General features: G+C 37.8%; 1 protein-coding gene across 1 annotated transcript; it reads left to right on the top strand.

Annotated features, from left to right (window-relative positions):
• Positions 1-5,265: 5,265 nt before the first annotated feature.
• mrps16 (mitochondrial ribosomal protein S16) lies at positions 5,266-9,027 on the top strand. The gene is made up of 4 exons (XM_005943634.2): positions 5,266-5,432; positions 5,615-5,645; positions 7,768-8,034; positions 8,477-9,027. Exons 2-4 carry the CDS (start codon positions 5,633-5,635, stop codon positions 8,602-8,604), a joined length of 408 nt encoding a protein of 135 aa, XP_005943696.1. The 5' UTR covers positions 5,266-5,432; positions 5,615-5,632; the 3' UTR covers positions 8,605-9,027.
• The last annotated feature ends 8,621 nt before the right edge of the window (positions 9,028-17,648 follow it).

Below are 17,648 nucleotides of genomic sequence, written 5' to 3'. Positions count from 1 at the left end.
GTAACTAAGGGATGATTCAGGGTCACTTGATCCAGCCCAAACTATAAGCTTTATCAAAAAGGAAAGATTTAAGCCTAATCTTAAAAGTAAAGAGAGTCTGTCTCCCAAATTCAAAATGGGAACTGGTTCCATAGAAGAGAGGCCTTATAGCTGAAAGCTCTGCCTCCCATTCTACTTTAGAAACCCTATAAACCACAAATAAGCCAGCAGTCTATGGCATTTTATGGCATGGATGTCAGATGGAAACCCATAATAAAGCATAAGAAAGTTATGCAGTGAAAACATATGTTAAAATAACAATTAAAAAAAAATCATCCAAAACAGGAAAGAGCCAGAATCTCAAAACGCTCTGGCTAGTACAATTTCTAACATTTACATAACTTAATCTACATAATAGTTTTAAAATGTTGGGCTTGTGTTGGGCCAAATCAAAATGATTGCAATAAAGTCCAAGTCAAAATATGTTTTACACTCTTCTTTGCTTTGCATAAAAAGGAAGCCAGGGCAACATTTTGGAGCGAATGTAATTGTATTAGAAAACATTTAGTGAGAACATTAATGAACGATAAACCCTAGAATTAGGGGTACACCCTATTTTTCACAAGAAACAAGTTGTGCTTTACTTGGAACATTCAACACTTTATTGACTTAGGCAGACAAACACATTCCCCTCAATTTCAAAGAACACAGAACATCTTTTCTTTAATCTGTGGCTGTGACAGTTGACAAATATTAGAAAAAAGAAACAGAAAATGAAAAGGTCTCTTTGTTAGTGAAGATATAAGCAATGCGTCCTTTTTGCATGCAATCACAATTAGTCTCAGCACAACCATCTGAAAGATCCTTCCAGAAAAAAGAGATCACTTGACCCCCCATGTGTGACCAAATCATGTCTTTCCATTAGGTGCTCTCTGCAACCATAGCATCTATCTCCGCTCAAGAAGGACACAGATGCTTAAAAAAGCAGAGGAAATCACAAAGAGCTGACAGTCTAGAAGTCACACGGTGCTTGTGATTCAAAAGGTCCATTATTCTGACTAACCACACTGATGAATCTTATGAATATGAACGTAAAACTGCCGAGTTTAAAATATTATTCTTAACTTAAGTTACATGCACATTTGCTTTAATGCTCATTAGGGTCAGCATAACATGCACACTATTAATTTGCTTTAACACGAGAAGCTGCTGCATCTGTCTCCTTCAAAATACCTCCACCTCAAGATAATACTCCATACTTTAAATTACAACCTATGTCAAACACCAACTAGAGAACAAAGAGGGAACTAAGTTTCTTTGAATGTCCCTCCAGCCCATTAGTAGTCTTAAAAAGAAACCTGACACAAAGTCAGGAAAATAAAGGACCTATGAGGTATCCTAGACGGTAAGATTAGGTCATGCTTACTGATTAAAACACGTCTATCCAGCTATATTTTGTTCTAAAAATATTTTTTCTTCCTATTAACATGCAATATTTGTTTACGTTAGGGATGTGAAGAAAATATGATGAAAATGTTCGTTACAGCTGTTGACTTTACTTCTCAACATTGTTCAACAGGCAAGAAATGAAAAATTGACATCTGCAGTGTCTTTTCACCTCTTATTCTAACATAAAGATCTCTCCTGGCTTATCTTGTCATGCGGTTCATGACCGGTTCTGGACTGGCTCTGTGAGTTTTCTTATGCAAACCCAAATGACATTTAACTGAATAGGGGAGTAAAACTGAAGAACCCCAAGATCAATCAAGATTTACACACCTCTGTTGCTTGTGAAGCTCGCACACAAGAATTTCACTCGCATGTACTGTACCAGTGTACCTGCACAGGTGATGTGACAATAAAAGTGATTTGATTTGATTTGAGATTTATTCTTCTCCTTTTATGCACATTTTCAATTTCACATTTTCAGGTTTAACAAAATATACAGGGAAAAAAACACTGCAGTGCTTTGACTATAAATATAGAAAAGACGGCCATCTTTCTAAGATGTATAACATGTCATTGATTGTATCTGACAGTTTCAAGGAGGGACCTGATTGCAACAGAAGGTAGTCTTAGTGTCTTTCAGCAAATAAGTCTACCTTTAAGCAGTTCTGGATTCAGTTGAATACTTAAACAGATTTTGGGAGTACTTGCTTGCAAAGATGTACATGGGAATTCTGATATTTGTCCCTTAAAGTGAAGTCTAAAGCCATTTGTCTTCAGTAGAACACACCCTAACCATCCATATCACATATGGAATGCAACTACTGATACTTAGTTGACTCATTTTACATTCTCACTGGTATATAAGCCAAGGCTTATCTTACGGTTGTGTACACTAGAGAATGTAAAAACAAGGTGTTGCTATAGCAATGATGTCATGATATGACTTTTTCATATCACTATATCAAACAACCTTAATATTGAAATGATAACATCACACAGTTGCTCCATCATGTGAATCTCCCATTCTGCCACATCCCATAGGTGCTCTATTAGATTGAGACCTGGTGACTGTGGGGGCCATTTGAGTGCAGAAAACTCAATGTCATGTTCAAGAAAACTCACCAGCCATCACTGGATAATTTCTCTTTTTAAGGACAATTCTCTGTAAACCCTAAAGATGGTTTGTGTGGGAAAATCCCAGCAGATCAGTAATTTATGGAATACTCAGACCAGCCCATCTGGCATTAAAAAAATGCCATCATGTTCAAAGTCACTTAAATCACCTTTCTTCTAACTCAATTTGAATTTCAGCAGGTTTTTCTGTCATGTGATTGGCTATTTGCATTAACAAGCAATTGAACAAGTGTGTCTATTTCAGTGGTGGGTGAATGTCTATCCGGTCCAGTACTGGAAATTTGTCTTTGAGTGTGAGACATTTAGTGAATAAAGTTGAAATGTAAAAATCACCTAGTACTGTAGTGTTTCAAATAGTCAAAAACATTCTAGTCTGAGGTTATAAATTAAGATTGATTTTTCAAATTTTTCTAGTCATGTAAACAATTATGCCAAAAGATGTATCCTGTTATATTGCATAGAGAGGAAAGCATGCTTTTTTTTTGCAACTCTAATGTAAATATTGCCTATATATTGCACTTAAAGGCAGGCGCTTTTGTAAAGGACACAACGTGAAAGCTAAGTTTTGAGTACACTAGTAGGGTCTTCCCCATAATCAAATTAAATCCAGACATGTATGGCTTAAACAACTGGAGCAGCCTCTTTCATTTAAAGCAGACTCCTCTTGCTTTCTTCTTAGAAAAATATCTGGTCATCTGAGCGTCTCTAACTGAACTGTCACAGATGATTAGAGGACGAACAACTCGTCTTGGTATCCCAAAGAGCATGGGGTCCTCACGAGAGAGTGAGCCACAACTAGAATCAATGTCACCGTTCAGATAATCATGCATTGCCGATTCACCATGTAAGATGCATTTTGTTTGCTGCCTAACTGTGTAAAGCCTCTATTCATTTTCAGATTCTTACACAGAAGGAAAAAAACATGGTCAGTCAGTAATGATCCAAATTCCAATGATGTGTGTTGACAAGAAAGGGTTTTAAGTGTTGAAATTATTTCTGTGACAAACCAAAATGACAAAATTTTCAAATCTTTTTAAACTAATATGCTTGAAATCTTGTTATTCTGTCAAATTAAAGAATTAGGGGTTATGATAATTATAAATTAAGTCAGTTATATACGTTTTCAACACAGTATACCATTAAATGCTTTTCATTTTTGGAACTCTGGAGAGCATTGTCTTTATTTACTTGTAAAATATTTTGCAGCATACACAGATGTAATGCTTCATGGATGAATGATTCCTAGTTTTGATTCATTCTTGTACAAGTGATTTTTTGAGAGCAAAATGTGGCATATAAACAATTAAAAAAACAAGCAAATGAAAAACATATTCTTGAGTAACGTCTCTTTTAACCGATTGCGGGCTCTGAGTGATCCAGCAATAGTTGGACATTTGCAGAATTACAAACAAGGGCCCATCTCTTTTTGTGTGTCTTTGGTGACCTCTCCTCACATGTGTGTCACACACACTCACAGAAAAACAAGGCTTACACAACAGGAGTGTGAAATCACCATGTTCCGAGACCAGCAGTGGCGGGGGAGCAGTTGGGCGATGAGTAGCCAGAAAACTTGGGACACGTCAGGCAAAGCAATGACCCCCCCCCAAATTCATGATCTCTCTCAGGAACTCTGCCAAAGTCATTTGAAACTCAAAGTGCTGCTCATGCAAGATGTGTTAAGTGGAAATTACAGGCAGGATGAGAAGAACTACATGACTCGCAATGATGTTGCACCCAGAGAGTGTTACTTTGAATAATAGATGATAATATTTACCAACTCATAATCATAAATGAAATGGCTGGTATTGTCAATATTCATTCAGGTTCAATTGGGCATTCATTTAGGTGTATTCACAGTTGATGTAGGCCTATTCATCCCCTGAATAGAATTAATATAATTAATACAGAGCACGAAGCTCTAAAATCTGTGTTTTATTTATTGATAAAATCAGCAAAAGCACTGAGAATTTGAGTACTCTCCCTGAGTACAATTTTGTGGTCATTTTTTGGTTCCATTGAATTACACTTTACATTTGTAGTCCCTGTAATTTAGAATCAGAATCATAATATCTTTATTGTAGAAATTATGTGCCAGTGCTGCGGCATTGAAAAAAATATATAGACAAAAATGAATATAACTATAAGGAAGAGAAAAAAGGACATATAAAAAGGGTAAAAAAATATACATAAAATAATGAACACACTACCATCTATTGCAATTAATGAGCAAGGTGGTATTTAATATCCTGATGGCTGTGAGAGTAATATTGTATACTGTTTGAAAGTTGTAAGATGCAAAATGGACAATGTTTAGAAAATAATTGTTAAAAAATAAATATATATTGGCTTGAATAAGCAATGTGATGTATGTATGTATGATGTTTTATGTCTGATGTCTACTTTTACTGTCATAAGGATTATTACGATTTCTGCCTCTCCCTGAAGTGCCTCGGTCCTAAATGACCTGCATTATAAACATTCGTGGATGTGTAATTACTTACATTGCCGTTCTAGAGGCACTTCACAGGCTGTCTTTTCTCCAGAATGACTCAGGAAATACTGCAGTTTGATACATGAACTCCCCTACTAACTTTAGTTTTCTTGCACAGATTAATAGCTGGTGCGGGCCTTCTGTAGACGGTGGTTCAGCGGACAGCAATGCCACTCCGCCATCTAGCGTCCCGGGGATGAAATTACGCCGCCGTACGTAACTTCCTTTTAAAACATGGCGGCGCCCTAAAGGAAAGTCACACTGTCTCTCCGGGGGAAAACATACGCTTCTTATCGTTCAATACATCATCTCTGCAAGGAGTTAAAAAGCGGCGGCATCTGAAAAGATTTGTCTTTACGTCCTACACGCGTCCTCTGAGGTAAGTTTTGCTTATTTTTATTTTTCAAAGCCATCGCTCTTAAAACGGGAGAGCCTGTGCAAAGTCAGGTTTTCTTCGGATGTGGTTTAATTATATTTTTCAGGATTATTAACAGTCATGTGTTATTTATAAAATATAGCTATTTACACTTTGTTTTAAATGTGACTCTTTGCCTATTGCAGGATATTTCCGCAGACACCATGGTACATTTATGTGAGTATCCAAGTCTTAACAGGCTTTCCCCCCCCATTGTTGTGGTCAGTATGAACTCGACCCTATAATTCTCACCATCATACCTTTTTTTTTCTTTTTAGGTATACGGCTTATTAATGCAAATCTCTAATGTGCCAATCACATGGCAGAAACTCTATCCATGTGGGCATATACCCATATGGAAAAGATATATATAAATCTTATAAAGTTTGTATCTGTCTTGTGTGAAACTTGTATGAAAAGCATACAAGAGTAAAAACACACATAAGATCCCTTGAAAAATTATATAAATGAAACTTGTATGTTTTGAATATGTACTAAAACAATATATGAAAGTAATGAGAAAGTGGCCACTTTCATGAGTAAATCATATAAGTCTTATATGATTCACTATATGAAGCAGGCCACATCTTATGCGAGTCTTTTATAAGTTTTTACTGTTTATTTTCCATATGGGTAGACCTGTTCAAACCGAGCATCAGAATGTGGAAGAATGTGGCGTAGGTGTTGGTGCCAGATGGGCTGGTCTGAATATTTTGGGGGGGGGAGAACATGTAGGAGAACGTGTGTAATGTAAAACACGTTGAACCTTGAAGCAGATGGGCCAGAGCAGCAGCAGATCACACTGATTCCCATTTACTCTTAGCTAAGAACAGGAATCTGAAGCTACACTTCACATGGACTCACCAAAATTGGAAAATAGAAGATCTGGGCTCGGACAAGCTGGAGGAGGTGGCTGGGGAGAGGGAGGTCTGGGCCTCTTTGCTTAGGCTGCTTCCCCCGCGACCCGACCCCGGACAAAGCGGATGACGATGGATGGATGGATGGATGGATGGGCTCAGAATTTGTTGTAAACAACATGCAAACATGGATCCATCCTGCCTTGTACCAATGGCTGTTGGTGATGGTGGAATTGTATGGGAGACATTTTCTCAGCTCATTTTCAGGGCCCTTTGTACTAATTGAGCATAATTTAAATGCCAGTGTACCTGAACATTGTTGTTGATCGTGTCCATCCCTTTAAGACCACAGTGTACCCATCTTCTGATTGCTCAGACTCACTTTGGGGCAAAGCTCAGATCCTCTCAAACTAGTTTCTTGAGCATGACAATGAGTTCATTGTTTGGTAAATTTGCGCAATTTGCGTCATAGATTACACTTTTATCAGCTGCAAAAAAGATAAAAAGTAACGAAAGAAAAGTTACACAAAGTCTTAGAAAACTATACAAACTACAACTGCAAAACTGAGTAGTGCAATTAGTGTAACACAATTGCTTAAGTTCAAAATTATTTTGACTGCATACCAGTATGTCTTTTTTTTTTTTTTTTTTTGTAAATATCACGCTTATTGTCAGAGTATATGAGAACATTACACTTTTTAGTTGGCAGCATGCTGTCATGGTGGTTAGCACTGTTGTCTCACAGCAAGAATATCCTAAGTTTGAACAGGGCCTTTCTGTGTCCACGTGTTTGAGTGGGTTCTCTCTGGGTATGCCGACTTCCTCCCACAGTCCAAAGACATGCACTTAGTCGGGTTGATTAAATGCAAGTAAAGTCATGCAAAGGTTATTAATATGAATTATGCTAAGAAACAAAAATCATGGTTTACTGTTCAATTCTTCTTCTTTTTCCTTCAAACAATTAGAAATTATTAGAAACAATTAGAATGATTAAAATTTATGTAAAATGCATAAAGAACTAAATCCTTTCACATGAGAAGCAATACTGGGCTATATTTGCCTCTAAAACAGGTTAATCTTAGTTAGAACATTTAATATAAGTAGAGTTTATGTGCAAGGCAGAAGCAGGGATTGTTTCACGAAAAAGGGGAAAAGCAACGGATTCAACAAAACCTGAATACATAACAAAAATAAAATGCAAGAGAACTTTTCAAATTTGGTCTTCCCATTGCTTCATATTGTTTAAGAAAGTAATTTTGTTTAAAGCAGCAAAGATGTTGACAACAGTGGGTGCTAAGTTAGATTTTAATGTGTTTCTGTATTTGGTAGTTGAATGCCTATAATAGTATAACATATACTTACATATATGGGTATGTAACAATTAAAGAAAGTCATGTTTTCCTGTCTTTGACAATGCTTTTGATGCTTATTTTCTTCTTTAGCATCACTCCTACTAAAGAAGTACCACGGAGGTCACGTTGTGATTCGATTCGCTCTTGCGGGCCACAAACAGGCTAACAGACCATTTTATCGCATTGTGGCAGCTTACAACAAAAGGGCAAGAGATGGTAAATATATTGAGCAGCTGGGTTCCTACGACCCGCTTCCGAACATCTACAACGAGAAACTTGTCAGTTTCAATTTCGACCGAATCAAGTATTGGATTGGATGTGGAGCACACCCTACAAAGCCGGTTGCCAAACTCCTGGGTGTGTATTTACTGCATAAACGTGTTCTTTTGAAGTCTTCATCATTGGGAAATTTTATTGTCATTCTGTTCCTGAGAACTGGTTTACGTCTGATTTTTTTTTTTGTAGGCATCTACACCTATTAGACAATATTTATTTAGCATTTTATTACTTTTTCTTCACCAGGTTTTGTAATCTTTAATTGCTTTGCACACACTCTAAATTACGACTTTTGCACTGTGATGTGTTTGCTGTGCCCTCAGATGACATTAGCATCAATAGAATTCCTACTGAAAACACAAAGTGAAAATTGTCAGTATTTAGATAATACTATCTCTTTTTTATTATCCTTTTTTTAGTCATTATCCTTAAGTTAAAAAAGATGTTAGGATATTTACCTGTCTCCTCTGTATTGTTTGAAATACTTATTGTGAATGTTGTCGTCTTCACCTATCTTTTGTAGGGTTGGCCGGATTTTTCCCTCTTCACCCCATGACAATAACAGAGGCAGAGCGCCGAGGAGCCCAAATGGAGACAGAAACAGAGGAATCTCCGAAAGAGGGACAGAAGCAGGCTGATGTTGAGAGTTAAAGCTGTGGACTTTGCGTGACCATCCAGTTGCCACAATTATTTTGAAAAATAACTCACTAATTTGACTTGCTGTGTGAACTGTTCATGAAAACTCAAAATATGTCATATTGTAGTTTTGGCTCTGTCAGTAGCTTCTTCATGTGATTAATTTTTGATCAGATGCTTCATAAAATTGCATCTTTTTCTTTAATACAGTTATATAATTTTAGACAGCAGCAGTTTGCATATGGTGTTTTATGAGACCTAATTAAAGTATTTCAATATAACTGCGTCTGTTTGGGGTTTAGTTGCAGATTGTATTTATTATCCTGTGTCTTAACGAAGGCCTTTATTGCTTATTCACGCTAACAAAGCATTTTTAATGAATATCAGTTTGTTTTGTTTACTTTGAAATGGATTCATAAATATTGAAATCATTCCATCCTTCTTTGGTCAGTGTTCATTCTTCTTTTCTCATCCTTTGTGTATTTGAATCTGCACACAATCAGTTGTGTCAAATAGAAAGTAATAAAAAAAAGGGTGTGTTTGTTAGTATGATTGCTGCCGGAGTTCAATTGATAATTCTCCACCCCTGTGTTTGCTGACTGTGTCATGACACTTAATGGCTTGGGACACATGTCACATAAAGCCAGGCTCTGTTTTTGGAACCACTTTGCAGCAGTCCTTTTTCTGTTTTAAATTAAACAGCATAGCAACAGTTTCTTATTCAATATTTACAGATCGAATTCAGATATCAATGGATTTATACGTGCAACACTGACTTGTATTATTACTTGCAGAGCACAGCAAACCCCACGTTCATCATCTTTTGCGACATAAACACTACAATTTGTAGATATAGTCACTATTCTTTGTTTTTTTTAAAAAAATCAAAGGACCGCCATTAATGATGTAACCGGACCAAAGTTCATAATAAGCAGTGACTTTTTTTTTAAACAGCTGCTTATTCTGTGTGTCGCATGCTAAGACTTTAATGTTGTTTTTTTTTTATCTTGGATTGGTCAATACTGCACCACTATGGCATGCGTCAGTCAGGCAGTGATAAGAATACTGATGTGAGTTAGTACCCACTTGACAACGCCCAGGTGACCATTTGAAAATACAGCATAAACAATTCCACAACTGAAGTATTGCGGCTTTTGATATTGCTTGACTTCCTTCAGGACTGTGGAATAAAAGTGACTTGGTTGAGCCGCAGGGCAACCCGTGTAACTTTGAATTATTGTTCTTAATTAAAACAGTTGGAACAAAAAGTGCAGTCTTCCATGACATATCAAACAAAAATATTTCTTGTTGAGCAGTGTTTCAGAAATTATTTTCTAAAAGCAAACAGAGGTGTGGACTAAATGTCTTATGACGTTAAACTCAGAAACTATTGTGTTTAATCTCATCGCAGCTTTTTTATTCTTGCTGCTATTGAGATCCATTTTTAATCATGTGGAATCATGTTTACCTTTCTATTTTTAAAAAGGCTTTATTCCGTCATTTAAACATCTTATCTATAAGTCTCATTTATAACATTTCTAAAGAGTAAAGAGTTAGTCATGCTCACCATCATGTGTTGAGTGTCAAAAGAGAATTAAAGTAACTGTTAAAAACAAGGAATATAAAAGACTAGTTGCCAAATGCATTAAAAAAACGCTAATTTTAATAGCTGTTCTAATACAACAGTGCATTTCTCTTAATAATCACTTCATAACTTAAATTTACATGATGTAAGTACCATTAGTTGATTTCCTGTAAAATCCTTAAGAAAGTTAAAAAAAAGTCACATGATGGATAAACAGCGGGAATATAAACTTGCTATTCTAGAAGACACTAAACATACAGACGTCTAAAGCTTTTAGTGATCGGTGAGTCTATAAAGGTGCTAAATAAATGTGAACACATACAGTATATGCACTGATATAGTGTTACGTAAATAACACATAACTTGAAACAAGTGGGTTTTTAAAGCAAATTTAAAAGAATTTATCTTGTTAAATATTTTTCTGTCCTTTGACAGTACATAGGAACATTCATTTGTAAACAATAAGTGTATAATTAGTGACACTAAACAGTGGTTAGCAGTGTAGCATTGGCTACACCCAATACTGGTTTAAAAAGAAAAAAAGAAAAGAAAATCACATCTATCCAAACCCAGCCTCACCCACCTACACCTTGTTGATCTCACTTGAGTCAGTTTTCTGGACTTTCGAAAGTATCATATACAGGGTGTGAGTTCCAAGGAACTTCATAAATGATTGCAATGCCATACCACAGTACATAAAAAAGTTTGCTTAGGGAGGGGACCATCAGTAACCGCCTAAGCTGACCAGTTGATCACTGATGAGACATACAGTGGATCCGATACTAACAGGTAAGTGTTTATAGGGCTTGCAAGTGCTGACAGGAGCATAGCTATAAAATAAAAGACAATTTAGACAGGATATTGTAAGCAGTATACTGCCAGTCTGAAAATTACACAGCATGTAACAACAGTCTGCCTACATGTATTTATGGAGTAAAAGACATTATAGAGCTTGAAATATCTCATATTTTCATGTTTGGAATTATCATCTGAATGCACAGGAAAATGACAAGGTGGACTCAGCTGCAATTCTATGGCCGGAGGAGGGATTTCACCTTTCTTATAGTACTTATTTTGGTGGTCATAGTGCTCATTGCATTATGTGTGTTCTTTGCACAAAACAAAGGTAAGTGTGAGGTTTTTTTTTAAAGATCTATCTATCTATAAATAAATATGTGTATATATATATATATATATATATATATATATGCACTTGTTAGGCATGCTCATGGGAAATACATCTTTGCCACTGAAATGTTGTGACAATTAATTTTAGTAGTGGTAGTTCCTTGGGAATAACTGTAAATATAATTTAAAACACCAGCAAATAGAATGACTGCTTCTTGGTGTGAGCATATATTTTACTCCTTTCACAGCGGTTAAAGCTAATATGAGATAAATGGATTTCTTATTTTTAAAGAAAGAAATACGGCCAAAATATAATTTCTGTGTTTTTTGTGTTTTTCTTTTAATTTCAAGTCATTTGAATGAATATTTTATTAAATACATCTGATGAAGCTATTATTCAAAAAAATCTGTGCCACACTTGCAGATTTACAGATGCATAACTGTAAATCAATCAGACTGGAATGTATGGTTTCATGGGTTAAACTTAAATTTCATATAATAAAGAAAAACTAGCAAGTGAAACAGACCAGAGAGTGATTGGCATATTCAGTTAAATACTGAAGAAAATGTCTGATAAGAATATAAGCATTTTATGGACATTATGTACCAGAGATAAGTAATTTCTGCACAAATCAGTGTTGGAAGAATAGTTATTCATTTGTACCACAATAAACAGTTGTAATCATGATGGAAAAAACAAATTAAATCATGGAATTCACCAATTGGTTGAACTTCCTTCAAGAAAATTTCAAGCTACTTATTAATAGACCTGCAGAACGTTGGAGTGTATTTCTGTACACATAATTCTTAATATAATGCTTTACCTGCTTTGCACTGTTTTGCGTGAATGGCCTTAAGTCGTTCTACATTACGGCTGACTCAGCCATTGTAAACAGCGGTTTTCCACTGTTTGCGTCTCTTCTGTAGTAGGTTTACATTATTTTTTATGTTGCTGCATTGCTAGCTGATGATCAGTTGATGGGCAACTACTGTGAGGTTACATATAATTGAGTGTAGCCATGAATTTGCCCCTATTTAAAAATTGTCTAATGGTGGAATGACCTTATCCATCCACTTAACAAAATGAAAGATTGCAATGGGGAAGCAATTTCAGTGGTCATAGGACAAGAAGCAGGATAGGTTATAGTCTATTGCAGGGTTCACATGTATGACAAAACAATATCTATATTCTTTAGAATTCTAAATGGTATGTGTTCAAGAATCACATTTTTAACCTCAGTTAGAATCTGAAAAGTGCTTCAGAAGTTGTTTCAAATTCACACATTCAGAAACCAATGGTAAAGAAAACAGTTGATATGTCTGATGTGACTCTACCATCAGAACTAACTCGAATTTGAACTTTATGGCTACATTGTTGGGCAGAGGATTAAATTGTCAATTAAACAATCAAAGGACAACTTTCTCACAGTTTGAACAATGGCTGTCTCAGTTGTCATAAATCTTGACATGAATTTCCAAATGTGATGGGATTTGTTTTAAAGTGCATTGACAAATAGTTTTTTAAACACTGTCTCCTTCAACAGGATATCAAAATAAAAAAGATCAAGAAAACAAAACATTGCCACATCCACAAATTCTGGACAACTATAAGGGGAAGAGTCTCTTAAATATTAAGTTTGCAAGGAATAAAAGCATTGTTTCAGAAATTCAACTTAATAGCATAAATGTGAATCAACAAAAATCAAGCTCACTCTCTTCAGTAAGATTCACATTGGAAACCGCTAGTTTTGCTCAAACACCCCCTGAACAAAGTACTCAAACAGCTGTAACAGGCACTAGTACAACAGAGAACAAAGCAACAGTAGACACACTTAAAGGCACGACTCGGCAAGCGAATTCTGTAATTATTAGAAATCAGCATTCTGCCTCTGTGGGTCACCAGAACAGATACACCAGAGGCGATAAGACAGAACAGGGTCCTTCATCATGGAGGAGCTGGTCCACCCAGTCCACTACCGAGCCACACATTTGATAGGAAGACATTTTAATTCTTGATACCATAGAACATGGTACTCAAAGTCCACAAACAGCCATGTCAGAGAAAGATGCATAACTTCAGCTCTACCCAGTTCGGGCTGTTGTCCGAGCAGCTCACCTACTTTAGGATAGGAGGGAGGCAACGGTAATTTAAATACACTTGAGCACCTAACATCCCAGAAAGCACTAGTTTTACTCCAACAAAGTACTCAAACAGCTGTAACAGGCACTAGTACAACAGAGAACAAAGCAACAACTCTTGAGACTTCTGAGACAATGACATCCGCACACCCTAATCACCCACAACTTCTATTACAACAATGGCCCAAACAGGAACAACACAGTCTACAGAGTCTGTCCCACCGTTCACCACCAATGAAATTACTCTAACTACAAACATGGACCATTCCACAACAACTTCAGAGACTTCCTCCAGTTCGCCTTCCACAGTCACTTCAGAAAGCACTAGTTTTACTCCAACATCCCCAGAACAAAGTACTCAAACAGCTGTAACAGGCACTAGTACAACAGAGAACAAAGCAACAACTCTTGAGACTTCTGAGACAATGACATCCGCACACCCTCAATCACCAACAACTTAATTACAACAATCAGCCCAAACAGGAACAACACAGTCTACAGAGTCTGTCCCACCAGTCACCAACAATGAAATTACTCTAACTACCAACATGGACCATTCCACAACAACTTCAGAGACTTCCTCCAGTTCGCCTTCCACAGTCACTTCAGAAAGCACTAGTTTTACTCCAACATCCCCAGAACAAAGTACTCAAACAGCTGTAACAGGCACTAGTACAACAGAGAACAAAGCAACAACTCTTGAGACTTCTGCAGACAATGACATCCGCACACCCTGAATCACCAACAACTTCTATTACAACAATGGCCCAAACAGGAACAACACAGTCTACAGAGTCTGTCCCACCAGTTCACCAACCAATGAAATTACTCTAACTACAAACATGGACCATTCCACAACAACTTCAGAGACTTCCTCCAGTTCGCCTTCCATAGTCACTTCAGAAAGCACTAGTTTTACTCCAACATCCCCAGAACAAAGTACTCAAACAGCTGTAACAGGCACTAGTACAACAGAGAACAAAGCAACAACTCTTGAGACTTCTGAGACAATGACATCCGCACACCCTCAATCACCAACAACTTCTATTACAACAATGGCCCAAACAGGAACAACACAGTCTACAGAGTCTGTCCAACCAGTCACACACCAATGAAATTACTCTAACTACAAACATGGACCATTCCACAACAACTTCAGAGACTTCCTCCAGTTCGCCTTCCACAGTCACTTCAGAAAGCACTAGTTTTACTCCAACATCCCCAGAACAAAGTACTCAAACAGCTGTAACAGGCACTAGTACAACAGAGAACAAAGCAACAACTCTTGAGACTTCTGAGACAATGACATCCGCACACCCTCAATCACCCACAACTTCAATTACAACAACAGCCCAAACAGGAACAACACAGTCTACAGAGTCTGTCCCACCGTTCACCACCAATGAAATTACTCTAACTACAAACATGGACCATTCCACAACAACTTCAGAGACTTCCTCCAGTTCGCCTTCCACAGTCACTTCAGAAAGCACTAGTTTTACTCCAACATCCCCAGAACAAAGTACTCAAACAGCTGTAACAGGCACTAGTACAACAGAGAACAAAGCAACAACTCTTGAGACTTCTGAGACAATGACATCCGCACACCCTCAATCACCCAACTTATACAAATGCACAAACAGGAACAACTCTACAAGTCTTAACCAACAACAATGAATACTCAACTAAACAGGACATCCAACAACTCAGGATCTCATCGCCTTCAAGTCACTAGAATGTTTACTCCAACCGGTCCAACACGACGATGTCACACAACAACAATCTTGAACTCGCGAAATATCACCCTAATCCTATACACAATGGCCACAGGAACAAGTCTAGGTCTGCCACCTCACACCATGATCTCTAACAACAGGACATTCAAACAATAGAGACTTCCTCCAGTTCGCCTTCCAAGTCACTTCAGAAAGCACTAGTTTTACTCCAACATCCCCAGAACAAAGTACTCAAACAGCTGTAACAGGCACTAGTACAACAGAGAACAAAGCAACAACTCTTGAGACATCTGAGACAATGACATCCGCACACCCTCAATCACCAACAACTTTTATTACAACAATGGCACAAACAGGAACAACACAGTCTACAGAGTCTGTCCAACCAGTCACCAACCAATGAAATTACTCTAACTACCAAACATGGACCATTCCACAACAACTTCAGAGACTTCCTCCAGTTCGCCTTCCACAGTCACTTCAGAAAGCACTAGTTTTACTCCAACATCCCCAGAACAAAGTACTCAAACAGCTGTAACAGGCACTAGTACAACAGAGAACAAAGCAACAACTCTTGAGACATCTGAGACAATGACATCCGCACACCCTCAATCACCAACAACTTTTATTACAACAATGGCACAAACAGGAACAACACAGTCTACAGAGTCTGTCCAACCAGTCACCAACAATGAAATTACTCTAACTACCAACATGGACCATTCCACAACAACTTCAGAGACTTCCTCCAGTTCGCCTTCCACAGTCACTTCAGAAAGCACTAGTTTTACTCCAACATCCCCAGAACAAAGTACTCAAACAGCTGTAACAGGCACTAGTACAACAGAGAACAAAGCAACAACTCTTGAGACTTCTGCGACAATGACATCGGCACACCCTGAATCACCACAACTTCTATTACAACAATGGCCCAAACAGGAACAACACAGTCTACAGAGTCTGTCCCACCGTCACAACCAATGAAATTACTCTAACTACACAACATGGACCATTCCACAACAACTTCAGAGACTTCCTCCAGTTCGCCTTCCACAGTCACTTCAGAAAGCACTAGTTTTACTCCAACATCCCCAGAACAAAGTACTCAAACAGCTGTAACAGGCACTGTACAACAGAGAACAAAGCAACAACTCTTGAGACTTCTGAGACAATGACATCCGCACACCCTCAATCACCAACAACTTTATTACAACAATGGCACAAACAGGAACAACACAGTCTACAGAGTCTGTCCACACCAGTCACACCAATGAAATTACTCTTAACTACCAACATGGACCATTCCACAACAACTTCAGAGACTTCCTCCAGTTCGCCTTCCACAGTCACTTCAGAAAGCACTAGTTTTACTCCAACATCCCCAGAACAAAGTACTCAAACAGCTGTAACAGGCACTAGTACAACAGAGAACAAAGCAACAACTCTTGAGACTTCTGAGACAATGACATCCGCACACCCTCAATCACCACAACTTCATATTACAACAAAGCCCAAACAGGAACAACACAGTCTACAGAGTCTGTCCCACCGTTCACCACCAATGAAATTACTCAACTACAACATGGACCATTCCACAACAACTTCAGAGACTTCCTCCAGTTCGCCTTCCACAGTCACTTCAGAAAGCACTAGTTTTACTCCAACATCCCCAGAACAAAGTACTCAAACAGCTGTAACAGGCACTGTACAACAGAGAACAAAGCAACAACTCTTGAGACTTCTGAGACAATGACATCCGCACACCCTCAATCACCAACAACTTTTATTACAGCAATGGCCCAAACAGGAACAACACAGTCTACAGAGTCTGTCCACCAGTCACCAACCAATGAAATTACTTAACTACCAACATGGACCATTCCACAACAACTTCAGAGACTTCCTCCAGTTCGCCTTCCACAGTCACTTCAGAAAGCACTAGTTTTACTCCAACATCCCCAGAACAAAGTACTCAAACAGCTGTAACAGGCACTAGTACAACAGAGAACAAAGCAACAACTCTTGAGACTTCTGCGACAATGACATCAGGCACACCCTCAATCACCAACAACTTCTATTACAACAATGGCCCAAACAGGAACAACACAGTCTACAGAGTCTGTCCCACCGTTCACCACCAATGAAATTACTCTAACTACAAACATGGACCATTCCACAACAACTTCAGAGACTTCCTCCAGTTCGCCTTCCACAGTCACTTCAGAAAGCACTAGTTTTACTCCAACATCCCCAGAACAAAGTACTCAAACAGCTGTAACAGGCACTGTACAACAGAGAACAAAGCAACAACTCTTGAGACTTCTGAGACAATGACATCCGCACACCCTCAATCACCAACAACTTTTATTACACAATGGCACCAAACAGGAACAACACAGTCTACAGAGTCTGTCCAACCAGTCACCACCAATGAAATTACTCTAACTACAACATGGACCATTCCACAACAA

Source organism: Haplochromis burtoni, unplaced genomic scaffold (genome assembly GCF_018398535.1).
Source record: "Haplochromis burtoni strain Fernald_Lab_line unplaced genomic scaffold, NCSU_Asbu1 Contig_378, whole genome shotgun sequence".
NCBI lineage: Eukaryota > Metazoa > Chordata > Actinopteri > Cichliformes > Cichlidae > Haplochromis > Haplochromis burtoni.
Note: the sequence above shows the minus strand (reverse complement) of the source record. Positions and strands in the feature narration are given on the sequence as shown.

Excerpts from the sequence above, each read along its gene's own strand:
- mrps16 (XM_005943634.2), top strand. Across the intron at positions 8,035-8,476 it reads GCCGGTTGCCAAACTCCTGG|GGTTGGCCGGATTTTTCCCT; the intron begins GTGTGTATTTAC and ends TATCTTTTGTAG.